The sequence below is a fragment of the Chroicocephalus ridibundus genome, chromosome 4, assembly GCF_963924245.1.
Source record: "Chroicocephalus ridibundus chromosome 4, bChrRid1.1, whole genome shotgun sequence".
In the NCBI taxonomy this organism is placed as follows: domain Eukaryota; kingdom Metazoa; phylum Chordata; class Aves; order Charadriiformes; family Laridae; genus Chroicocephalus; species Chroicocephalus ridibundus.
The window spans coordinates 19,053,570-19,081,265 of NC_086287.1; the positions used below are offsets into that span (position 1 = coordinate 19,053,570).

At 42.9% G+C, this 27,696-nt stretch overlaps 1 protein-coding gene across 12 annotated transcripts in view; it reads right to left on the reverse strand.

Moving 5' to 3' along the window:
- BRSK2 (BR serine/threonine kinase 2) overlaps positions 1-27,696 on the reverse strand; it is a 324,645-nt gene that overhangs the window by 68,772 nt on the left and 228,177 nt on the right. For all 12 annotated transcript variants that reach the window (XM_063331693.1, XM_063331692.1, XM_063331686.1 and 9 more), the window contains exons 4-7: positions 24,437-24,577; positions 14,186-14,302; positions 3,488-3,521; positions 2,528-2,596 (exon numbers count right to left, since the gene is read on the reverse strand). In XM_063331693.1, coding sequence (XP_063187763.1) covers positions 2,528-2,596; positions 3,488-3,521; positions 14,186-14,302; positions 24,437-24,577 — 361 coding nt within the window. The remainder of the gene's footprint in view (positions 1-2,527; positions 2,597-3,487; positions 3,522-14,185; positions 14,303-24,436; positions 24,578-27,696) is intronic.

The following is a 27,696-nucleotide window of genomic DNA, read 5'->3' on the forward strand; positions in this document are numbered from 1 at the left end:
CAATGTTTATCGTCTCCTTATTTTTAATCTTCCTGAGACACATTTATTGCAGACATTGAAAAGGAGGTGAACAGCATTTGAGAGACTTTCAGTAAAGAACATCCCACTTTCCGATGGAGCAGTGAAATGACACAGCTGAAAGAAACCCTATCCAACATTAGCCTTTGGAAGCAGCAGACGTTCTACCTGCTTAATATACTCCATCCAGTTCCCATGCTGTGGTCAGGTCATCAGTTCCTATTGCTTCCCTACTGTAGCTCACTTACATGAATGGTTTGAGGCTTTTTTTAGCTGAAATTACATTTTGATCATCAGCTTGCCACAAAAAGCAGCCAAAGACCTATCTTTGCTGCAAGGACAAAAAGGAAAAAAAGAAGTTGAAATCTTTAGGATAACTCCACCAACTGAAGCTGATACCCTTTTATAGCAAGCCTGCACCTTCCTAGATGTTCTCACTTCCTTCTTTCACCGCCTAATTCTAGTAGGTGCTGAGCTTCCTTGATTTCCAGGACAGTTTGCGGGAAGCTGCAAGCTGTCAGCTGCTGTGATAATGAAGCTTTAAGTTGTCAATTCTGGCACTGCTATTACTACAGTGGGTAGTGCATCTGTATAAGCAATCCTGTGTCTATGGTTTATGGGGACCAACAGCTCCATTTACGGAAGACTCAGAAAGCCCACCTGATGGCAACCACTACTGGGCACTATTTACTGTTGTTTGTTCATTCAAGTGGCCTTGAAGAGAGAGCCTCCCTGTCTTCTGTAACCGGCCTCCTGAGTTACCTACATTTTTCCTAACCGTTCCAGACTTAAAGGAAAATCAATTCTGATAGTTCAGTACTTTGGCTAACACAATTTAAGCCCCGATGAAGTCAGCAAGGCTGCTTTGTGGCATTTCCTGAAGGTAACAACTACAGCTCTTTTATTACTACCACCTGCTATTATAGCTTGAGAGTTTTTGTAGGGTTTGTCCTGACATAATTACCTGGAGAGCTCTGCACTCTCCATCAATAATAGACTTATTTCAGTCGTTTTGCAGGCTTATGTATACATGTAGGAACAGATGAAGATTCAGCAACAGAGACACCAAATCTTGACAGAATCCCCCTGAAAATGAAAAGCCCACTCGTACAAATCCTAACCATCTTGACACATCCTCTTTTCTATTCTTACAAATTCAAGAAGTTATATTAAGAGCTCATTATACAGCTCTATTTTATCAGCCATGAAAATAGCTGCTCAGGAGCAGTAGATGACCAGGTGCTATCTAGTGAGATAGTCAAAATTCTTCCCTTGCAACATCAAGATAAAAAAATCCAAAACTTCAAAAATGTCAGTGAATTGTAACGACTAAAAAGAAAAACTGAGTAGGATTAGTTTAGGTGAATTAAAGCATCATACTGAGATTACTTCAAGATATTTTGATTTGGGCCATTAAAAAATTACCAGCATATTTTTTGAAACAAAAATCCTTTAAAATTTTCAAGTATTTAGAAAAAAAAATTATATGCAGAATCTAAATCTGATTGTACATTGTACAAGTGCTTTTGTCAAAATAAAACGTTTAAGTGATTAGGTTTACTAATAAATATATAAGGACTTCAAAATTTGATTTCAAGCTTGTTATTTTTATAATTGTAGGTGATCACCTCAGCTATTATAGATAGAAAAAAATTAACATGCGCATAAAATCTATTCTCATATACAGTATCCAATCTGCACATGGTATATACTTATATGAACATAAACTATATTTTCCTACATTATACTATGGAAACTGATAATGCCAAGCCCATCTGCCTTCAGCTGGACATCCAATTGTTGTAAGTTTAGGAGTACTACAATACCACTGCAAATCAGAGTAAATTCCACAGAGAACGGAAACTTTGATCGAAAGAAGAGTAAGTTACAACATTTTGAATACTAAAGAAAGTATTACTGAGCCAGATGGAAACTAATTTAAACTTTGTACTACTGGCTCAGTTTTATATTCCCAAGAGTACCAAATTAAAATGTAGCTCAATACTTGCATGAAACAAAATTGTCGCACTCAAATCTTCTCTGGATAAAACACCGCAGTTAATGTATGCATATACCTAGTGAAACACATACATACATACAGCAGAAAAACCAAACACCTCTCAAACCCAGCCATATTTTGATCCTGTGAAGGATAACTTATTTGACACTCTCTGTATCCTGAAGTTGTAACCCCACACATCCTTTACAGTAAAAAAGATGCTGCAATACCACGACACAGCAAAGAACATTTATGGAGACAAGTTTTTGACGCTTGTCTACGCTCTCCTGTGCAGGGCAGCAGCATTTCAAAGAAACAGTGAAATATTCCTCATGCTTTTCCTTTGGGACTGATGTAGAAATAAGAGGAAAGGATGCAACTGAGATTTATAAAAATAGGAGAACTAAAAAAACCCATCTGTACATGATGTCAATAAAATTGTCATTAAATACAGCAGCATTTTTGATTTTTCTTTTCTTTTTAAAGGATAGCGCAAGGAAGATGACTCACCACTAGCAACGCAAATAAAATGACTCCGCAGCTCCAGACGTCTGCTTTCCTTCCATCATATTTTTCTCCCTGCACAGCAATGACACAGAGGTTCAAAAGATTGCTCACTAGTAAACGAATTAATTATCCTTGAAGAATAAGAGAGGGGAGAATGGGAAACCCCACATTTCAATTCAGCCACCTGCTTCCCAAGGTGGCCTTCCCAACTAGGAGGCCATGACACAGCCCATTAATTGAATTTTTATGAACATTAGTTTACAGTCGTATCTGGTATCTGCGAGAACAGGCTCAGAAGTGGGGAGCAGGGAAACAATGGTTGACAACTCACAAATGATTAGACCTGGTACCTAAACAGTGTCAGAGGTGCACTAGGGATGTCAAGAAGGTGTTTGCCTCTTTCCTGGTTCTTCAAGGAGCTTGTCACCAGTCACATTATTTGCAAACTCATAGTGTTGTCTGGACAGTCTTTTCTGTATGCTTCCTGCTTGGCTTTACATTAAAGATATGCTTTAAAAGAAGGGAATCTTGGCCACTAAAACCTTGGATACTTTATTTTCAGAGGACAAAGGGAGAGTAGAGGGAAAGGATAGTTCGTATCATTTAACGGAAACTAACATCGCTGACAGCAAACCCCAGTTCTTCTACTGAAATGATGGCTACATCAGAGAGAGGAAAGCAAGCGTAGGGGACTGCACCAAGTTAAGCGAGGCTACTGTATTTCTGCCTGATCACATGGCACGAAGGGTACTGTGAGAATAACACACGATCTTTTCACTCATACGGTCGATGTGGCTTGATTCAGGGCTGAGCCAAACAAACAAAACCGAAGCTACATTCCTCGTGTCCTTTCCAACGCTGTCTGCCTTCAACAGATTTCCCGTACAGAAGGTCTATCCGCATACTTGCAACGAGTGACACTTTAAAAAATGTATTTATACACACTAATATTAACCAACTTACCCGGATGACTTCAGGGCAAGCATAATGTGGTGATCTGAAACACAAAATACAGTCAAATGAGCATGTAACATCCTGGTATTTATGGATTATGTGCATTTCCATTTTGTTTAGCAGAACCATGATTGGCTTGCTTATACAGAACGCAAGTGTGCAAAACCAGCACTTTTTTCCTTACCTGAATGACAACACATTTCTAAGAAACTCACAAAATGGTCAAGTAGTAGTATAATTCAAAATACTATGGCCCTACTATGAATTTCTTAAAAGTGAGGAAGGAAGTGAAGATCAGGCATATTCCGTGACTATATAGAATTCCAGACCTCTAATCCCACCCTTTAGCATGGCCTTGTATCTAATTAGAAGGAAGCCCCACGCCGGATAGCCTTTTATATGAAAAAAGACAGAACAATATTTTCAGACCAAACACATGCCGTCCCTAAACCATGTCTTGCATGTCTGCTAAGATTGCTCTCAATTACTCCAGTGGTCATAAAAGCTGCCAATAAATGATTTCAACATGCAATTTATTTTTTTTCTTTAAAAAACTAAAAAGGATGGACAGTAGTACTATTACCTAGTGAGTTAATATATTCTTTTCGCATCCTTCTACCCATATATCTCTGGTTTGATTCCTGGCTGAGAATAGTTAATTACTTCAACTTGCCAGGTAATCATTTTAATTCCTAAAGATTATAGCCACAGCTATTTGTTTTATAGCCTTCATTAAAGTAACTTGACAAGTAAAAGGGATGGAAACTGTCTGAGACCTGTGCGCAAATCATGCTATTGTTTATACTGACACCTCCCAGCAGTCCCTGAGCCTGTCTTCATTTGTGCATTTGTTTCTTGTGACAAACACAATCATGGCTGGGCAATACCTGTCTCACAAAGTAATGAGCAAAACAGAAGCACCGGGAGGTTAGCTTTGTGCTAGGATGCTACATTAAAGCCCAGTGAGACAGCCCATTAATTGAATTTCCATACGCGCTACGCTTATCCTATGGCAAAATATCATCCCATGGGCACAGAACGCCCTGATTTGATATCACAGCTTTTGGCAGACCATGGTAATAAACTCAGGGTACACTTGAGACTGCAGCTACCTTGACAACAAAGCTTAAGCAAGGAGATAAAAATTTTAGAAAAGGTGGAATTCAGAAGTTTAGGACAATATTTAATACACCCCACCCCATTTCACAGGTTATCACAGATATTCTAACCAGTATCTATCTGCTCAGTAGTGATCCCAAGTGTCTTAATTTAAACTGGATTTTGAAACCCTCAACTCGAGAGTCAAAACAGATAATGAAAACCAGAGCCTTCCCTCAGAGCTGGCCAGAGCTGGTCCTTGGGAGACCAAAAAGAGTGGACTTATGCCTAATGGGTAGCACAGAGCTCTTGGCAGCTCTGTCACTGGCAGCCACGTAGACATGGACAAGGTTACTTAATGTTTTTAAAAGCTGCAGCTGGCCATAGTCTGAAAAAGGTGACCAGAACCTCACCACGTGTCTACTCTTCTGACTACAAGAGCAATGTCATCACAGCTCTCATACCTCACAAAAGTTTGTATGACTGAATTCACTGGGATTTGTATGAGGCTTTAATTTTTTAGGGGAAAAGCTTCTATAGTAACAAAGAGCTTGATGGCAACAATAATGAAATACAGCTAAAACAGACAGTAAGTTAATAAAATTGTTGCTTCTTGACTAAGTTGGGGCTGATATGGGAGACTTGCAGCATATTGCTGGCCACTGCTGGAGAAAAAGTGAGGTCAGAGCGAGACAATGAATTGCTTAACATGATGTATGTGTTCCCAACCCTCTAACGCATATTGTTCCCTGTGAATTTGCTTCTTTATAGCAATCCAACAGCTACTCTACACCTGTTCTTTTTAATACCTCAGAGCTTTAGCCACTAAACAGTCATGTCACTGGACTAATGCATGCTTCTACAAGCTTTCAGAAGACAAGTTAAGTTATTGTTCTGAGAATGCTTGACTAGTGGTGGTGTCTTTTTTTCCTATCATAAAAATGGTGTATAGTGTACAGGCCATCCTTAAGGTTCACACAAATGAGAATTAAGGAGCAGCACCAGAACTGGGACTGCAAACCAGGATGGACAAGCACAGCCCACTGTAACCAGTGCTAAATTGCTTAGACAGAACAGTGAAAGAGGGCAGTACAGGAGCTGTAGGGAAGGTAGTAATGCAACTATAATTTGGAAAAAAACGTGGTAGCAAAAACAGTATAGGAATTACGTCAGATCATGGACATTCACTCAGTTTAATCACATCAGAATAGAGAGACCAGTTCTAACATGTTCTATATAGCTGAGTCACATTAGGTTTTCTGGAAAACATATCCGGGGGAAATAAACAAGTGCAGACACAATCTAGGTAACTGTTGAGCTCCTGTCACTTAGTGTGTCTGAGTTTCTCAGTCTTGCATGCATTTTAGCTTCTGTCAGGTATGATGTTACCATTAGCTTTCCTACAGAAGGTGAGTCATGAAGACACACAGCACATTAAATGGCTGCTACAGGTGGTGTCTGTGTCTGAGCTAGAATCTTAAGCTAGACCTCTCAAATTCTGCACAGTATGCTATACGGTTCAGCACCATCCTTCAGCACAATACTTCTTGGGTGGCCATGCCATCTGAGTGCTGGAAGAGTCAGTATCTGAATTTGCAGAGTGCTTCTGAGTTTTTACTTGTATGGGATGACTCCAAGAAAGACTTCAGAACTCTTGATTGTGGATGCTGAGCAATGCAACCTTGACAGCTTTCTGGGCTAACATCCTTGAAAAGAAGAATGTAAGTGTTGTGAAGAACCCAAGATAGGTACATACCTATTTACGTGTCCCACTCGCAAATGCACTTAAAGCATTTACCTTCCTGACGTCAGCTGGAGTGCAGTGGAATCTGCTAGGTGTCTTACAAGGCACCACCGAAATTCTACTAAAATCTAGGGGAATGGGTGGAGAAAAGGCTATAATAAATCCTTTGAACAAGTTGGATTGATTTGATCATTCAACAGCTGCAGTGCAACTGCCCAGAGAGCACAGGTTTCTGGCATAGTAATTTTGAATCCTTGCCAGCACATGCTAGCTAGGTATTTGCAGCATTATCTTGGCTATCAGCTCTAAAAGGGATCCTCCGGCCAGCCAGAATCCATAGAAAACTCATTTCCATGCTGCCAATCACAGAGCAACTTCAACTGCTTTAAAGAGAAAACTCAAATTTAATCAAAAATCTATTTATCTTTCTACAGTCATGAATATTTCTTTGGCTTTTATCAATAATTATTCAATATACGTGTGTCAAGAGTAACATTCCCTGCCTCTTCCCCTAGGCCATCTCCTCATCGCTCAGCTACATCTCTGTGCAGCAAAAGCCACAATCTGCCCTTGATAACAAGTAAGTATATCGCTCAGCAAGATCAAGATGCAGCTGCTGCCTGCGGGTACTGCTGCAAAAAAAGCACGATGTTGGCAGTGTTTATTTCAAGGGTGATGTGGATTTTCCCAGCCTAGTCTGCCTGGGGCGGGAAGGGCTCTCTGAATGGTCATTCACAGCTATGACTCTAGGACACAATAATCTTAGGGACCTTGGGGGACCTTAGCAAAGCATTTATGTGGGATTTCAACCAGAGGAAATAAGCCAGAGTGCAATGGTGAAATCCAGGACAGCCCTGGACAGGTAAGTCAGGCATTCAGAAAGAAATTTATATATCCTTGATATATCTATCCTGAATTTCATCTGAGGAGCTAGAAAAGTAGTTCTGGACCTGTGCACATCAAGCTACAGTGCAGCTACAGCAGATCCGAGACAATCAGGGCCATATCTTCAGTGCAGATGTGATGTGCCTGTGACCTACAGCTCTCATTATGTAGGTAAGAGAGAACTGCACTGTGCACACACAAATAGCCTGCCCATGTATGGTTTATCTGGGAATATACAGTAACTGCTTTTCCAGAGAAGCAGTTGGTTCATCAAGAAGCACGGGGAAAGCTGTGTGATCCCACTCCACAGTGTGACAAGTCATGTGTTAGACTGCCTGACGGGTTCCCAGGTCTCATCAAAGATGAGTGTCCATGCCTAGGTCCTTTGGTCCCATGCCTTAAGATGGTATCTGGGGAAGAAGAGAAGCTTTTTTGAGTGCCATTCTTTAGGCCTCACAGCTGGAGGCAGAGTTTCTGCAGAGAGGAAGGAACAAGAAATCTCCTTCCCTCTGTCTTATGCATGAAGTTACCTTGATACAGGAGGTTGTACAGGTGCACCAAAGTCCCCCCATGTCTAGCTGTTTTTGCTGTTTCTCGGATGATAGAGCCACTTCTTCCTCCCTTGTTAATCACCGTCTCCAAGCTGGCTTCCAGAGACAGAAGCTATCCACTAGCGCTTTCCCCCCCTGCTGGGTAGCAAAGGGCTGAGATGAAGGGGAACGCCAGAGGAGCAGCAAAAAGGATAAAGGGAATTCTTCAAGAGAAGGGCATATGTTAGAGGGTCCCGAATGGAGAAAGCGATAGCCACAGATCACGCAGAAAAGTAAGACGGGGGAAACTGAAGAAACGGTTCCAGCAGCAGTGGGTAGTTAAGGCTGCAGTAGCTGTAGGTAAGGCTGTAATTAAGATAGTAGCTGTAGTTAAAGCTGAGTGCTATTTTGCCATTAAAGCTTCAACTCGGTCATTTAGCTTTATAGGAGAAAACTCAGCACCTAACCCTCAGCTAAATCTTACAGCTCTTTACTCATTGAGCGCAATTACAGTTTTGGGGAACCTGTAAATCAGTTCATTAATTAATCTATCAGTTCAAATTATTAAGACTTGGAACCTTTTAGAGATCTTAATTTAAAAAATGAAACAGACCCCTGTATTAAAAGGGCATAAAGATTGCAAAGTTAAGTATTCAAAAGTGAAGAATTGCTAAAATAAAGCTTGAAGAGGTTATACTGTACTCTGTGGGTAAGTCAGGGTGGGGTGGTGGATGTATTGCTGCCCCCAACGTCTCTGTTTTACTTGTGGAAAGTCTGTAGCAATATGAAGGAAGTTTAGTGTCATGAAGGACAAGCTTCTGACTGAGGCAGCTGATTGACATCCTGGAGAATCAAATTCTCTCTCTGCCCCTGCCACAGAATCTTTCTGTGAAAGAAAATGAGCAGGTGCCTTAAACTGAGATGTTCACAGGTAATTATGAGTTGTAGGTTCCCCAGTTTTCAAAATCACAGTGTGACACATCCGAAGTTTGATTTACAGTGTTTATAAGCACACGGAGCAGCAGCTGCAGTCAGTAGGCACTCTGCAGTCCAAGTAAAGGGCTGTTATCAAGGACTGAGTATTCTCAGATATTAGGCCCCAGAGTATCTAACTACACACTCAAAACTAGTTGATAATTTTGAGTTGCATTTTGCAGAATCACATGTCCTCATATAAATGGAGATAACCAGATCAATGTGGCAAACATAATGTGAAAACAGTATAATTAATGTTTGTAAACCTAAGATACTACGATGAAAATCCTACCTAGCATTCACAGCAAGGCTTGAATGCAGTGAGCAGGAATTATGAATGGATCCATAAAATGAATGATGAGGAAAAAATCAAACATTAAATAGCTGTTTATTCAAAAAGACCACACCATCCAAACATCAAATGAGGCAAAGATTTCTTGGAAAAAACCTGTACAAGCTCGTAATTAATGGCCATATCCTAATGTGCATGGGCTAAGTTAATGCTATACTCGCAATCTGAAAACAGCACATCTTAAGTTCTCAGTCCTTGATTTTGCAGGCTTACAGCTCTTTTAACATACCTTGGGATGTATTATAGGTGAGGCTGGTATTAATGGTTATTAATAAGGTTGTCCAGTATTTCCCTTATGATCCTCATTTTAAATTGCTTATGAATTACCACCAATTTAACAACTTAACAACAATTTTTCTTGCTTTTCGTCTGCCTCAGACTGGTTTCATGTTTGTGTGGGCATGCATGTTGTGTATGGGCCGAAACATTTCCACTATTTAAGTCTAATCTGAATTAAACGTTTTTTCCCATAAAAAAAGGAAAATTTCCAGTATCCTCAACTGCAAATGGGAAACTTGAATATTTGTTTGCATTCTCTAGAAAAATTTACTCAAACTGACACTAGAAAAATGCAGTTTGCATTTACTAGCAGAAACCCTCTAGAGCATCAGGATCAAAATTCTACCTGCACTGGTAACACTTCACAGAAGAATTCTTCTACCTGAAACTGATACTATGAGCTGTTGTGGCTGGGTTTATCACATGGTACCAAACTTTAAGACAAAGTAAGTGCAAAACCAATGGGAAATAGATCTAGGGACTGACACCAACTGGCTGGGACAACCAGGCAGGAGAAACTAGAGCTGACCTAGTGGAAAACAGAGAGGATCTGGGATTTGGGACCAAATATGGAGCAGAAATGACTGGGAGAAGTCAGCAAGACTAGAGTGCAAATCAGGGAACGAGATGGGAGCGGAGTGCTGGGAATGGAAGCTCTTGATGACATAGGGTAAAAAGTACTAATTCTGGTATTTCCAACTTTAAGAGCCTAAATTTGCAACCTAACAATAACTGGATATAGGGCACTTGCATATATTTTAGACAACACGCACACATTTATTATAAAGGGGAAAGAATATGTGCAGCATCATGTCTTGTCATTAAAATCAGAAATGGTGCTTGGACACTGAGGTGTGTGGCAACTGAATATCGCTCTTCTGAATTATCTACTCATCACAGGTGTGCTGATACACCAAATACAGATGTAAGAGAATCAGGAGCTAAATGGTCTTTGCTAGAATTTCTAACAAACATACAGTGCATTGGTTGTCATAAATACCCTAAGCTCAAAAAGAGACAGTAATCAGTCCTAATGAGAATATGTGATGATTTATTTTTTTTTTATAGATCCAGGCAATCTGTGGGTCTGCAAAGTGTTGCTAGGAATTGCTAGGGAGAGCTGAGAGCCGAGGAATTGATTGTGCTGGGGTTGGAAGTTGCTGTTTACCTTCTTTATGCCACCAACAGGCGCAAAGCTTTCATCTCACTCTCAATAAAATCATGATCACCATCACTCTTCCCACATGCATACAGTTTTCTGGATGAGGGCAGGGGTTCCCTATGGAGACACCAATATGGGGGAACTGTTGCATACAGTTGGTTAATTGTGGGGCTGTCAGCAGTGGTGTCAGTCTCCGTACCGACTGCCTCGGCAGAGGTCTGGTCTGGTGCTGTGGCGAGCTACATTTACACGTCAGCTCTGTCCTAGCTCTTGGTTGGGATAGATTTGGAGGCAGACAGCACAGAGACTAGCACTGCTGTGGGTTCACGGTCACCTAGCAGCTTTCAGCTCAGTGTTCTGAAGCTGCAATGAGTGAAACGGAGAGAAGTGAAGAGATGACAAAAATTTACTTTGCCAGGTTTCTGTAAGGAGCAATAGGGAATTAGGAAGGATCTTTACAAGCTCCCAAGAACTGTAACTCAATGGTATCCTCTTCCAGTAAACAAGGTCCAGGGAATTCTCCAACCCTTCCCACTTTTCCAAGACTCGTATAGAAATAACTACAATTTATTTTCAGAGCAACTTGGGCACTGCAATGACTTGCTAAGACAGAGAACCGAAGCAGAGAAAGGTAATGCATCTTGTCCAAGACCACCCTGAATGCCTTCAGCAGAGACAGAAATCAAGCTCAGATCACCCGACTCTCAGTCCTGAGGTTTAACCATAAGGCACTCACTCTTCTTGCCTAGTGACAACTCAGGATGGACTGGACAATATCTACCGTTCCGAAACACTGCAAGGCAGCATGCTGGGAAGGATTGCTGGTGAAGAGACAGGGGAGTGTCTCTGCATGCAGGAATGCAGAGACTCACTGTGTTACTTTGGCATTTCAAGGACCATCTCCCCATGAGACTGCAGAAATTGTAAGCAGAATTATTCCTGCCGACCCTACAAACAGGTGCTCTTCCCCTCAGGAGTCTATAGACACATATTTAAAACCAGGGCTTATTCCTCTATGCTGTATATATGCAGGATTTATGCAATATAAATTTCTAGTAATCGGGATTCTTTACAATCGAGGCACAGTCTGTCAGTGACAAGTTATGTCAATGAAACAGCAAGTCCATCCTTAACCTCCTTCTCCTACACAAACACAACTGGATTGAATTCATATTGTTTTCTCCAGGTAGGCATCAGTGCTACAGAAAACTGTGCAGATTGAAGGCACAGCTCCCAGAAAACACTGACTCTGAGGTATGCAATACAGCATACTTCAGTCTACGTGGTTATCTTCATGAGGCCAGTCAAGGCTCTGTGGTGGCCTAAAGCCTACCCAATCTTTGGACTAAACTTAGCAGTTCACTTGTGAGAGCACAGAATTCTTGACTGCACTCTAACCACTCTGCTGCACTAACGAAGTTGGCTGCATCACACGGCTCAACCCCATCTGATGCTCCCACTCTGACTGACAGAAATACCTGGAGACTCCTTGCGTGACTGTCAATGGAAATGTTACAGTTTCATCTCATTATCAGTGTTCACAGCACAGATAAAACCATTCTGGAAATTAACTTCTGGGTGCACGGAGGAGCATCTCATTAAAGTTCAGTATCTCAGCCATGATTCACTCTGTTTTGTTCCTTTTCATGCTGGCTGAAAGTACCAACTACAAGGGTAGGTAAAACTGTTGCCTTGAAAAGCTCTCAGGTTGGTTACTGTATGTGTTACAAGGGAAAGGGAATCATAACTGGATTGCCTTTCTTTGTGAACAGTGTGGCATATTGTTATATATTCCTTCCTTCCTTCTTCCCTTCACCCCCCAAACCAGAGAGATCATAAGACACCAGTATCAGCCATGCTGGGCTCCATGCCAGGAGAATTAATGAAGTGGTGTAATAGCTCACACAGAGGCCTAGTGATTGGCACCGCACTTAAAATGCATCTGCAAGGCAGGAGATCATAGTGTTGCTGCTGTGTTCTGTTTATTACAGGCACGTCTCTTCCGTTCCATTGATTTCTTTATTAGTGCGTTTTAAGGTCTCAATGTGGGGGCTGGCTCTGCTTGAAGCCTGGAGGTTTGGATTCCAGCACAGCTTATGGAAAGGAAGTCTCCCTTTGAGACTCTAGACCTGGATGATAGAGCCTAGTGCTAACAAGAACAAGAACCCTACCAAGAAGTTCCCGAGGAGTTTGAAAAATCCTACAGGGCAATGTGAGACTGGGTTGGTTTTTACACTTACACTTGTTTTTTTCATGGAAAGACGGGGGAAAATTTCATCTAAAGAGCATAGAGGCTTTGTGGTAACTGCAGGGAGGACTTCATTTCCTAATCTATAAGGGAGGATTGAAAGCAGCTGCAAGCAACAGATGTGTGTGCTCTTAACTCTTTGCTTTTCATCTGTGCTGTTAAGAGGTCAACTCTTGACTTGACATGGACAAGGAAGGAATGGGTGGGTCTCAGTGTACTCATCAACCAGCATTCAATCACATCATGAACTTCAAATAATTTTGCTATCCACTACTCATGACTTGAAAAGCAGAGCCCTACAGCTCAGGACTGAGAGGCAGCGGCTGGGCTGTACAGGGAACCACGATGGCTTCATGTCTACCCTGAACTGCCTTGGCTCAGAGAGCAGATTGAAAAAACACAGACTGCAACCAGCTGAGGATGGCGCTGGGCTGGAATCATCAGATTCACACTACCAAAGGCCAGGAAGAGTTGGTCTCTTCCTGTGGGAGAAGTGGAAATCTCCTGGTCTGCAACTCCAGTTGCTGAGCTCGCTGTTATAACAAATTCAGGCACAGCTAAAAGCTGGCGTAGTGGTGCCAGGCTGCAGCAGCTCGATGCAGCTCCTGCCTGCCCTTGCCACAGCTCTCTGCGTCAGCCCCCTGCACACTCATCCCAGCACCAAGCCACCGCTATGGAGGTGTGGGGGGGCATGAACTAGTGGTGCCCACAGAGGCGATGGTGATGAGAGGGCATTGCCCCCAGACAGCATGTCCTGTCCCAGACCAGGGACCTGGACTTTGCTCAGCTGTTAGGCTTATTGCTGGCTCCCCTGGAAATTCCTAGAAAGCTTTTGCTGGCAACTGAATTGCCATGGAAATGTTTTTAGATTGCCCCTGCAATACTCCTCCAAGCAGTCTGCTTTGCATCTGCATTCATGCCCTGCTTGTAATTGCAAAGAACCCTGCTGCCTCCCTGTCGATCCTGCTTGTGAGATGAAACCAAGCAGCGTGGAGCGTGAGAAGAGCTGCAAGCAGGCAGCCTAATCAGGACAAGCAAATTCCAGTTCGGAACCCCTAGATTGTTTTTTTTCACCTCCTAATACTTTTAAAGTCCCTCCTTAAAACTGACAACACTACTGCTTTCAGCTCTCCGAAATTATATGGCCAGTGAAAGCAAACAGACACCAGTGTATGCAGATGAATCCAAACATGAAAGCTTTGATTTTTATATCCATATGTGACACCTACAGAGGCCTGCTTTTCACTGTAAAGCACTTAAAAAACATTCTTTTAACTATCTTATGCACTACTTGCATCATACCAATTTATTATCTTGCTGGGAAGTAACAATGCATGGTGTAAGTCTGCAGGTCTTTATTGAAACCCCTACTATAGACAAATTTTATGTCTGGAATCTATCACTGATTTTTGCAATATGTTCTGAGACACTCACCCACAACTGGTTTCTAACAAGCTGTCCCCAACCTGCAGAGATGCCATCCCAAAGTCTGCTATCCGGATGTTGTTCTTTTCATCCAGCAGTAGGTTTTCTGGTTTTAAATCCCTGTGGCTGTAAAGAGAAGACCAAAGTGTGAGTTAAATTATCCACGACAGCTTTCCCACTCCAAAACTTGTTCTTTATCCAGCATAGCATCCAACCTATTATAGTTTAATCGATTTCATTTTTTTTCCTGTCCCAGGCAGGAGAACACACATTCCAAGATACAATCTTTGCAATATTCCATATCCCAAATGCCCACTCCTGATGAATGCAAGGCTTGAGCCTGCAGGGCCCTGACAGCAAATGAACACCTTCAACTTCCAGTGAGACCAACACAATCTGAGGGAGAGGCTGAGGGAAATAGGTAGGAGGAGAATTTCAGCTTGGATTTAGGGCTGATATACTCCATCATATGCCAGCTCCTTAAGGTAGGAGGCAACACCATTAATATATTCTGTCAACAACAGGAAACAAAATACTGATATTTAGAGAAAAACGCATCCTTGGTGTAAATGCTACTGCAAAAAGCCCCTATTGGGAGCTGCTCACATAGGCATATGGCTTTGAAACAATTCTGGGTTTTAGCTCTGACAGAGAAATCCCTTCAACCCAGCACTGCTTATAACTGATGGTGTCAGCAGTAGAAAGGGAGAGGATTCCCACCTTTCCATCAAAGCTGGATTCTCTTATTATTTGGGAAGAGCCAAGCAGCCATGATCTTCAGGATGGCAACTCCTGCTTTAAATGAAAGCTATCATATAATGACTAATTTATTAATCTCCATTACCCACAGCCAACACCACAGTGCACCCATGTCTGCTTCTTAGTACTCGAGTGCTTTTGTACAACTATTATATTTACTTGATTTTATATCCAAAGACAAAAGTTTTCCACAAAATTTGTGATGACTTTCCCTTTTTTTATTTTTATTTGCAACTCTTGAAGAGTCAGAGAGATGAGAAGAGCACTTCAGGCAGGTTAAAGATGAAACTCCTTTCTTGTTTTTGCTTATGAGTAGGCAAAATGAGTCTTTGATGCCTTGCTAATAAAAGCTCCAAATAGGAGCACTCAAACCTTGCAGGCAGAACGGCCAGCTTCGGTGCCCAGTCAGAACACAAACCTGTAGGAAACGGCCAGCTGACAACACACGTGTTGTCGGGCAAAAAACAGTCATTTGCAACAATGGTTCACTAAAACCAGTTACCCTGACCAAAAACTGAATTCAGCAAAAGAACCACAGTTTAGTATAGTCTAGTCCAGTGACACCCATAATGGAAGGCAGCCTTATCTTCATGCCATTTCCTCTTCACTTTTTAAGACATTCTTTTAGAAGTCCTCATGGATGCAGGAGTAATTCTACCTCTATACCACTGTAAAGAAGGACAGTCGCTGCCCGCTCAGAGAAACATGAGAGGCATGACGAATGTCTTGGAAATGCTCTCCTCTGATCTGAAGAGAGGTCTGGAATGATCAGTTAGAGACAACTTGTAAATAATGCAGGTCAATTCTATGCAAAACCAGAACACACTGTAACAGGACACCTGCGGAATGTAACAGATATTTCCAAAGGGGACTTCCAAAATAGCACACGTTCAAAACAGGTACTGGTCATTTACCTTATCACCAAGTCTTACAATTCCTCCCCTCTCAATTTTTAAAGTGCATAAAATTTGGTCTCCAATCTTGTATTAACATGATGAAACCTGCACATTAAAGTAGCCTTGTTAACCATGGGCAAACATTCTATAAATAATGGAGCAGCGTGATTTATACTTCTGCATATTTTCATCTGACAAAGCAAAAGGTGCTTTATCAAATCTATATTTCTCATAGAAAGCGAAGTTTCGAGGTAACGGAAGACAGAAGACTTATTAGTCATATAATAACTATCAAGATAGTCATACCTACTTGACAAAAAAGCAGGAGATGAGTGACAAGGAAGCTTTCCAGAGGCAGTGAATGACCAGTTAATGGCCACGAAAAGAACCCCTGAATGCCATCATCAAGGACAGCAGTCCTGGAAAAAGGCAAGATGGTCAACATCTGCCAAATCTGAATGTGCTCGAGCCCCAGCAGTGACAATGGAGTGAAGAGCCCACAGTCCTAAGGCAAGCTAGGAAAGCTGGACATTAATGAGGCAGTAGTGTGTGATTTAATCTTTCCTCCAGCAGACATCCTTGTCAGTTCTCATCTTACAACTCATTTCATTAATGGGGTGCTGGGAAGACCTCATTCGACTGGGGAGATGCACTGAAGTTCTCCTGTCTGAGGACCAGGGCTCAGTGGCAAGTAACAGCTCCCTGAGCAGTGCTTGTTTGATGCTGTGAAACAAGAAACCCCCCCATGGCTCAAGTTGAGTGTACGTCTTCCTACTGTGCGTGGTTTTGCAGGGGCTATGGCTGTTTTTCAGTCTTGGCAACTGCTCCTGGCTGACTGCTGAACAGATACATGGTGCAGAGGCTGAGGGTGCTGTTGCCCGTGCTTGGTCCGCTGTTTGTGCACTGGCTGGTATCATTCATACATGCTCAGCCTGTATGCATGCACTGCAGACATGTGCCTTTTGATCCTAACAATTGAAATTCTTTGCTTATCCTAAAATTGTGTAGTTTTTTTAGAGAGAAGACAACTTGAGAGAATGATCAAGGCACAGCATGACCGAAACACAGGACATTCACGGCGTTTCTCCAGCATGGATGCATGGTCAGTATAAAATGTCTCATGTTATTTCAGGAAAACAGTGCAGCTAAAGGAAACGCAAAGAAGTTCCCCTTCCATGCCTCAAAGCTACCAGACTTAGCAGACCTGCCACAGGCCCTGGCTGGAGCAGAACGTATGCGAACCTTGAAGCAGCCCCACTCCCAGACCACTGAGAGGGGAAGGGACAATACCTTTGAAAATGAGTACAGTATTCTCTGGTGGAAAGGAGTCTCCTTCTCCCCATTTCATCCTGTCTTCCCATCAGCTGGGATGCACAACACCGACAGTCTTAGGCCTGGGTTTTTAGTCAGGACCAAGTGGAAAAATGGGGTTCCTATAAACTGGCAAGTACATTCAGGTTTTTTTTGGAGAGACACTGCGAGAGGAAAAAGGGGATGCCACATTCCAGATGTGGAGAAAGCTTCGCCTCACTGCCCCTTTTTTTTTTTCTTTTGCTCCAAACACTCACCAAAATAAACTCAAGAAAAATTATCAGCTCTTCACTACAGCTCACTAAGCAGAGAGGAGAGAGTGGACTCTGTTGGGAATAGTTACATCTATTGCTGACTAGGCCCTAAAATACAACAACTGTCATACAACAGTTTTGCATCTCTCTGACCCTTCTCCATCTCTCTTTCAACACAGTCCCTCGTGCCCAGTATGGATGATTAGCATAGGAATTTCATGGCAGCCTGAGTACTTTTTTGTATTGTGGCAGCACTCCTCTCAGAGATCGGGGTGCGAGTGGGATCAGGCAGTGCCTGCATATTCAACCACTAGAGAATTTTATGTCTCAATGGAAAATTTTCTTCTAGCTGGAACATTTTTCTGCTATCCATCTTTGGACCACTTTGAATTTGCCAAGGCAGCATCCTGGGGATAGAAGTCAGGGCAGGAGTCTGCACCAGAGTGGCAGAACCAGCATGCTGTGCCACTGGGAATGAGACTTCCTCTCTGCATTTGCATTTCCCATCTTTGCATTGCCAGCTTTTCAAATGGCAGAAGGAAGAGAAAAGAACATATGGGAATAAGGAAGGCTTGTTATAATTTACCTAAGAGCCCAGCAGCCCGGATAGCCTCACACATTCATATTTGGAAAGAATTCTCTTGTGCCAAAATGAAACAAAACAAAACAAAACAAAAATCCCACTGTATGTGGTAATTACTTGGCATTAATGGAACATTGCAGAGTAAATGCATTTAATTTGGTCCCATTCCAGCTGATCTCTCTGTCTCTCCTTGTCTTATATGACCCCTGTCAACTCCTCTCTCTGCAGGTGAACAGAGGACTCCTTACCCTTTCATTGTTCTAAAGACTCTAAAGCTGTAGGGGCTTTACCACTTAGCTGGAAAATCAGAAGAGAAGAAAGCAGTTTCTTTAGCGACAAACACGGCAAACTCTCCTATTGAGCCCTGCATATGCTGAAAAAGAATACGAAAGAGAAATTCAGCACTGCACAAGAAGTCAGTGTAACCCTGATCCAGGGTGGCCACAGACCGCCCGGAGCTCCTCAATCAAGACAACAGAGCAGAAACTTAGCTCCAGGAGCCTGCATACAGCAGGCTTTTGAAGGGAGAGTGTGTGAGTGAAAGGGAGCCATTAAACAAGCCATGACAGGGGAAGCACACACTGCCAGACTCTCCGCAACGTCCCTCTTTTACAGATTACAACAAAGGCTTTACAATTCCCTTGCAGCACAAGATGGATACAGAGAGAGGTTTGAAAAAATTGTCCCATGGAAATAGGCACAGTTCGTGGAGGCGGTGCACAGAAAATGAAAGGCACACATATGCGTTAACATGTTCCAGCTTCCCACTTACACACTGGCCACGCTTGCTTTCTGGTCGCTCCCAGTGATGCGATTCAGACAGCCCCTCTAGCTCCCTCCATTGCCTTTCTAGTCAGTCTTCCTGCTCTGGGAATATCCCTGTATCTGTACTGCAGGCAATTGCAGTGTACATAAAAAAGAGAAGTAAAATACTCTCTCCCTGTCAGCCAGGGTTGGCAGATTTTTGGTGTAGTGACAGACTCCAGATCTTGGATTCAAAGGAGCCATGTCACCTGCACGAGATGAAGAACTAACCCCTTATTTTAAAGTGATTTTTGAGCTGAAACATTCGCATCAGTTTCTATGACAACTCATTGTAGGTCACAGATTTCTAACCCAAGAAACCTCCTAATTGGAGTAGTTGCAGGTCATTTGTACTAATCAAATTGTTGGCTACTTTGCAAATGCCTTTCTTACTGACCCCAAATTCCCAGAAGGGCCAGACCACAGAATAATTGTTCTGAAGCCTCTTAAAAGTGCCTGATATGATGCAAATAATTTATCAGTAATAATTAATAGTGTAAGAAGCAATATTTTTAATTTTCTTGAGCAGTAAAAGCCTTTCATCTTATTTTCTCTTGCTTCTGAAAATCAGATCCGAACGTGTAATGGATCTATCTACAGAAGAATCTTTGTTTAGAGCCATGGTTGCTATGCTCAAATTTAGTACATTTTCAGAGAATTCTGTAGAACAAATAAATATAGTTATAGCTAGGAAAAAGGACAACACCTACAAACATACTAGGAGACCCGGAGAAGGGTCTGTATCCGCAAAACCTTGCTTCCTTTTTAACAATTACTTCCATTGGTCTATTAAAATATATTGCTCTTCCCTACCAACCCTGCCTCAAAACATGTATTCATGTATTTCAAAGCCAGAACAGTCTGTCAGGTCTGATCACCACTGAGGTACTTGCCAGAGAATGTTACCTGGTTATGCTTACAATAAGACTATGTCATTTTTGAGTTTCCAGTGGCTTACATAAAGAAGTAAATTTACAAAAATACATGACCTCTGGCTTTAGCTGAGCTGGTAACTTTGCCTTTGGCATTGCAGCTGCTGTACTTGATGGGTTTTCTCCGGTTCTCTTTACAAGGGAAATCTGAAAATTCCTCACTGCTTTAGAGCCAGTCTCAATCACAGAGCTGAAACGCCTGGATTCAGGCAACGACTGGTGAATCTCAGCTCTCAACAGGGGAGAAAGGTACCTTCCTCACTTCTGATGGTCTAAAAGAAAACTTGACAATACAAAGACTGAAGGACCCGAAAAAAAAAACCAATCCAGAAACCAGCCTTATTAAATTCCACAATTTCTAGACTAGTTTCACATTTGGAGGCCTTGATTCGTGATTTCAAACTGTCCAGCTGCTGCAGTCTTAAGTGTTCCACAGGCCATCCCCACAGAACACTGCAGCACGCTCCTTATAAATGAAGCAAGGCAGAGCAGGAGTCACCAGGAGGGTGGCACTACCTGACAGAACACGGCACCTGGCATTCTTCAGCTTTCTCCGTTTCTCGAAGACACCCCAGATTTCTCCCTAAAAGCACGCTTTCTTTACCGACAGTGCTCTGCAGCTCCTGCCTGCAGGAATATACCAGAGATTTTGGCACTACTGCTGCGAAATCCTGAAGTGTTATAAGGAGCCTTTCCCCCACCCTGCACTGATGGGAAGAACACAAGGCAAAGTCAAACAAAGCTCTTATTCATTGCCTCAGCCCCCTAAATCGCACACCCCCTGCCTACGCATGCACACACGGACACACTTCAGCGCGAGCCTTGTGCGTACTCGAGCAGGCACAGCCCCAGGCAATGAAAGGAGAAAGGGCCCTCGTAATTGTCATTTATCAATATTCATAAAGAACCTGCCTTAACCCCCTCTTGTGCAAGCTCGGGGTGGGGGGGAAACACCATAAAATGAAACCCAACCAAAATAAAAATAAAATGAAATAATCATCTTGCTGCTCATTACCGCAGGGGATTTCCTCTCAATGTCACCACTGCCCTGCGCGGTAATTGGCATTATCTGTTATCTCTGAAGCCATAACAAGGTTTGCCACGGGGCATTTTTTCTGTAATCATTTTTTTTTTTTTTTTTTATTTTGTCAGCTCGCGAGATACTGACACCAAACGCGACGAGCCGGACCACGGCAAAAACACACGACCACAACACCCCACGCAGCCCAAGGGGGCGCGCGGCCAATCCCGGCTCCCGCCAATCCCAGCTCCCGCCAATCCCCGGCTGCCGCCAATCCCGGCTCCCGCCAATCCCGGCTCCCGCCGGTGATGTCACGCCCAGCCAATGAGGCGCCCGCCAGCTCCCCGCGCCCGCCCCCCTCCGCCGCCGCCGCTGCAGCATAACCCGGCTCCGGCTGAAGGAGGGTCTTCCCGGGGAGAAGCGAAGGACTCGCGAGCTAGTCCGGTATACGCGCTCCTGCATTGTTTCCCCACAGAAAATACAGCCGGCCCTGAAGGAGCCGAGAGCGGTGCGCAGGCGGGATATTCACAAGGCATTATTGATTTGGGGCACCCAGCTGAGACATCTTAAAGGCCCTGAATTTAGGAGAGCAGACACCCAGCATTAGGTGAATGGCAGCTTCAGAAAAAAACCCATGAGTTATGCCCAAAGAAAACGTCCTAGGCTAGGATGGTCTTACACCGATGTCCAAGGAACCCCCAGTTCTCCGCCATTTCTTGTGCCATGGCTGAGCACGTCTGCTCTGGGCGCTGCAGCCTGCTGCAGAGCCCTCCGAGCTCGCACAGAGGAAGCGCTGGAAGCAAAAGCAATAGTGCTGTATCACTGAGCTAACGGCTCTGCTCGCCAGCTCAGGCGAAGCGGCAAGGGAACACAGATAACACTGTTTGCAGGATCCCACGTAATACCTTGGCATGGTGCTGTCTGTTTGCACCCGTGTGTGCCCAGCACGGCACGGTGCTAGGGACACAGAAAAGTCCGCAGAGAACCCTACAGCGGGTTACCTGTAAGCTTTCCCCCTTGGCCAACCTGTACCACAAAATCCCTTACGTGACTGCAGCTCGAAGTGAGGTACGTCAAATCTTCCCCCACTGTTTCCATAAAATAAAATAAGAACAGAAAGCTCATACTTTTTTTTAAAAAAACACACAACCAGCCTCAAGCTCTAAGCCCATTCTGCTTCTTTGTCTGAGCTGCTTGTTTGAAAACACCTCTCAGACACAGGTGATGCCTCCACACAGTAGCAGCAGAAGCCCTTTAACTGCCGGGAAGATTGGGGAATCCTTTCTGTTTCTTTGATCCGGGAATCCTGGTGCATCAATACATTTTGAGTAGTGAAAGCCGAATGTGGTTACATACTGCTGTGAAAGTAAGCCACAGTTATCTCACAGCGTTTTGGGAGGTACAGGAAGAAGATGGGACAATGATACGGGGCTGGGGATACCAGGCCATCAATCTATTCTGCCAGTAGGTTAGAGGCACCCACATTTAGTCATTAACCAAAGCAGAAGCCTTCATTTTTCAAAGTGGTCATAACTGGATAACCTGGCTGATGAGATGATTTGTCATTTCACTGCCCCACGACAGGACAAGGTCAGGCTTCATTGCTTAGGAAAGCACATTAACTTTTATACTCACACGCACGCACACACATATATTTATGCATGCTCTGATTTTCAAAAAGGGCTTAATGATAACTGTCCAGAACACAACACAGAGTCTAATATAACACAGACCGCACAAGTCTCAGAGTGACCCGGAGAGAGGGAGAGCTTATGATTTACTGCTAACTTATTCAGCACTAGATGCTAGTCGAGTGGGAGTTGGCAAGGAGACAGGGGATTTACTTCTAAACAAGACTACCGCTCACAATCCAATATGTTGAACAGGAAAATGGATTCCTCAAGAGAGGCATGCACTCTGCCTTGGAAATTCCACATATCGTTAAACCTGCAGGGCTGCTTGTCTGTCTGACAGCCTCCCCACAATCCTCGCTCAGTTTATTAAAGTCTGCCATATCAAGAGGTATCCATCACAAGCCCAAAGGACTAGTATGTACATGTATAGATGCACGCTTTCATAGAAACTTCTATCCCAATGGAGATTCCTATTTCTCTGGAATATTCATTTGGAAAAGTAAATAATTTCTTTTCAGTTGTACTTAAACATTTTTGAGTCTTCTTGGTTTGGGTCTCTAAGTGTTAAGCCAAGCAGGGAACAGAAACATGTATGTATGCAATCCACCAGTGGTTGCGCTGCCCAGGACATAAAAGGTAACAGCTGTACAACCTTCCAAGGATTATGCTGATTGTAAGGAGGTCATGATCACTCAACCCAGTTGATTAGCAGGGAAGAAAAATTGTGGAATTTGCACAATAAAACTTGTCAGAGGTCTCTGCCATTAGAGAAAACTTAGATCCTCTAGTTAGGGCCTGGAACCTGCTCTCGGCTACTCTGTGAATTTCTCTGTTGTGACCCTGCCTGTCCCAGGTAGGCATTGTCCTCAGGACCTTCGCGCCCTGAACCACCACTTTGAACTGCCTCTTCTGCCAACAGTATACTCTTCTTAATATATCCTCAAGAAAGGCTCACATTTCCCTTTCCACTTATTAGAAATAGGCGCTCTTTCAGACTAATACTTCCTGTTGAAATGAGTCAGAGATGTAGAGGGAGGGGGCTAGAAGAGCAAGTTAAATATTTAAGCCTCCATTTTTGCTGTGGCCATTTATGCTGTGGACGTCTGGTTTGCGAGTTCTCAGCACAAAACTGGAGGTACAGAAAATCACTGTACGGTTACCAAGAGAGAGCCACACAGTGATTGTACCAATCCAACTACTGCAGTATCTATCAGCGGCCCTCGGCCTCCTGGAGGGGGGGGATCTGCGGCTGCCTGTGGCGACGGAGAAGCAGCCACGCAGACATAATGTAAATGGTCTCCCCCAGCCAATCTAACTGCGAGGAGCTGCGTTTCTGAGAAATAAGCAGGTAGTTATAGGTCAGCAGCTATACAGAAACTCGGTGCTCAGACTGATTGTAACAATTTGATTTCCGTATAATTTAAATTGCCTAAACTTGCTGAAGATGAAGCAGGAACTGGTGCAATTTAAAACACCACCTGAAAGCACAGGTTAAACCACACTCAATGGTTAAAGCATATGATGGAGTTAGTGAGTATCAATAGCAGTCAGATCAAGGAATTCTTCCCAACTGGAAAGGAAATTAAAGGCAACGGTGACTCAAATGCCCAGAAGGGACTTAGTGAAGGTTGCCAAAAGCCAGCAGGTTTCCAAAAACTAAAGGAAGCCATAAAATGACTTTGCTGTATTCGTCATTGTCCCAAGTTTCTTCAGGGATTCGTTTTGATATAGTGAATGTAACTGTTATTAGCGAGTGTTCGAGAACGATGGAAATTAAACTGCTTCTCCTTGGTGGTTTTGGTTTTCCTGGTTAAAGCATTCCCTGTGAATAAATTCTCCTCCAGTGAGAAACAACGGACAATCTTTTCCATGAAAAGTCTATCTGTGACTGGTGCACTGACTCACAGACGGCCAAGAATCAAAAAGTACGTCAGCACTTTACACAGTGCTTTCAGAGCTTTACAATATCAATTACTAAATAGTAAGTAAAAGTATCAAGAAATGAAATCCCTTTATTCTGTGCTTTTATGTAACAGGTAACTCCCATTGGAAATGGCTGCACTCACCATATTGAATGACTATGGCAGAAGTCTAAAGCAGAGATGATTTGTCGGAAGAACTTCCTGGCTTCTTTTGGTGTCAATCTTCCCTTTTTTACGAGATAGTCGAAGAGCTCCCCACCTGACACGTGTTCTAGCACCAAATACCTAGAAAATAACAAAGGCAGGATTTTTTAAGCATATTATCATACCAATCTCCTCATGCACACAGAGTTATTTACAAACACTTCTATTTACACATGGTTAAGGAGAACACTTCTGAAAAGAACAGTGGAAGAGAATCAGAATTTTAAAATCAGGAGTGATTAATAGTTTTAACAGGGGTTCTGCAAACTTCAGACGTGCCACTGTTGAATTCAGTGTTCAATATAATAATGAGAGATAATCTGGAAGCTAAAAATTACTCAAAAGACCAGGAGGGGAAACAGAGAATAATCAGGTATAAGCTTTCAGAGCAGCTCTTAAAGCTACTGTGGAGTGAAACTGCGTACTAAGAAGCCTCAGGTCCCTTAACCAAGCTGACAGTTCCTTTATAGAACAGCTGTGGCAAAGCTGCGCTCACATACTGTTCTGTCTTGGACACCTGAGAACCAGGCAGATGTCAACAAACTAGTGGGAATTAAAAAAAAAAAAAAAAAAGGTGAATAGTTTAAATTATGAAAAGAGATAAAAAGAACTACATGTGTGCAGCCTACATAAGGGCTTCACCTTGTGCTGCTGAACACCAGTGATTTGCTGGAGCAGCTGCCCTCCCGTGCAATTCCCACGTGAAAAATGTGACACTGAGTGAATAAATGTGGCACAACGGCGACCTCGGAGCAGAAGAGGAAACCCCAGACCTCACACAGCAAGCCTGGCAGTCGTACAGAGAAAAGTGGAATCTTCTGGAAGGAAAGGACTTGACATGGATGGGCCATCTTGTTGCAAGTATGGGTAATGAAAGGCAGCCAAGCAGACGAAAACTTAGTATAAATCTCTGGAAATGTTGCCTAACAGTCGGAATGAAATAGTTTCCTCAGGGAAATGGCAGGAACACCATTAACTGAACCATTTAAAAATAAACCAGATATAATATGGACTAAGCAATAGACTTCTATTGGCAAGGGGATTGCTTGAAACCTCCATGGACTTTTTTCATCTCGGTTGTGATTTTGTGCTCCACTGTCTCCTTGCTTGTTTGCCCAGATTATACTATTCTAATACAGAGTGGCGAGATTATGCAGTATTTATTCAAAATCTGAAATGACAAGTATAAACAACAATTAATCTATTAATCCAACTCTTCAAATTGGAGTGAACAATGAAAATAATTAATCCAGGACACTATCTTTTATGTAGCTCAAGCAGCATAATCTTGGAGGAAATTTCTAAATTTGAAATGGAAAAAAGGAGAAGATTATTATTAATGTGTGCACTTAATTATTCCTGTTTTCAGTGTTTCCAAAAAGATGGAACAGTAGGAGGAGTAAAATCTGTCCTGAGGAAAGTAAAAATGGCTTAATGATAATGGCATTATCCTTAATGGCATTAGCCTTGAAGTTGCAGAAGTGGGACCTGAGCTCCTGGTCCATCATCAGCTCCTGTGCGACTTCCTTAACACAGCAGGTAACCAACTGTATCCACATGACTTCCATGTGTCAGCTCCCAGCCAGCACAAGGAGAAAGCATTTCCGTGCCTTACAGAAATGCAGCAGAGAATGCAGCAAGAGATGGACATTAATATTGTCTTGCCAGCTAAGGAAGTAGTACAAAAGCACAAAAAGTGGGCAGTGACGTTCTAAACTTCAGGGAATTAAAATGGTATTTTGTGCAATTTTTATCAAAACAGAAACAGTTACAAGAAACATGGTAATATTGACAGGTTTTTTTCAATAAAATGAGAAAAAAAGAGAAAACTATTGACTTGAAAATCTCATTTGGAATATGTGGGTTATCCTCTCTCCAAGAAGAGATGAGCAGTCACCAGACTGTCTACTCAGTACATGCGGGTGATATGGAGATCACTGTTTATCTGCATTACATTTTTTGAGCAAGACATTTGTCGTGGTTTGGGCCGGACTGGCCACTGAAACGAATGACAGATGCTCTCTTTTACTTCTCTCTCCTTCAGAGAAGGGAGAGCATATCCCTTCAGGGAGAGAAGGAAGAGACAGTAAAGAGATTTATGAGTTTAAAAAAGAAACCAAATTACTTTAATGAAAATATTAATAAAATAATAAATAGAAAATAATGAAATATATACAATATATACAAAACTGTATGGAGCTCCCAGGATGACAATCACGTCACTGGTAGGCACTGGGAAAGTCCCAGGCTGGACTCAGCAATGGACAGGAGCTGGATTCCAGATCTGAATTCAGGAATGCACAAATCAGGATCAAAGGCAGAGATCAGGATCAGACAGAGTCCTCCTCAGATGCCGGCCACTGAAGAAAGAGGGGTGACCCTTTGGTGCCTCAGCTTTTATACTGAACATGATGCAGATGGGATAGAATGCCCTGTTGGTCAGTTTTGAGTCACCTGTCCTGTCCGCTCCTCCCTGCTGGTGCAACCCCTCTGTGCTCTTCTGCTTCTGACCCTCCAACAGAGCAAATAACAGTTACCTGACCTTGGTTGTAATAGCAGTAAGTATAAGTTAGAGCCTCTCTGCATATCATTCCTTGGCATAAAATATAAACAATCAGGTCTTATCACTCTGGAAGCGGACAGGGTCGGAACAATATGCCGTTAATTTCAGAAAGTTCACTTAGTTAGAAGAGGCTTAGCTGAAAGTAAAATCACTGAAAAGAAAGTTGGTTCTGTTTTACCTCAAACCAGGACAACATCGAACCGTTCAGAAGAAAGCTGATATGCAGTAGCCACCAGCACTGGGGTATCTACATTTTCAAGTCCCAATCCTCACTTTCCAAGCCTCGGGTAACAGACTCTCTGGTAAGAGGGTTTGCTATATAATTCATTCTCCCTCTCATACTAGAGACAGATCTGGGTAACTATCCCATATGGCAGACCCAAGCCTGGCACAGAATCAATCCTAAAATTCTCCTTGACAGCTCCCTCCCTCACTGTGCCCAGCAGAAGCTGGATACAGCAGTGCATCTTGCCCCCAAAATTCAAACTGATAGCTGCTTTCTTTTCCTGGGATGTATTTTATGAAGATGACTGCAGTTACAGGCATACAGAACACCCTCCGCACTGGTTTCAGATACAGAGTTTTGGAAAATTACAGACCCAGCATTTCTGTCACCCACAGCAGGAACTGCAAAGCA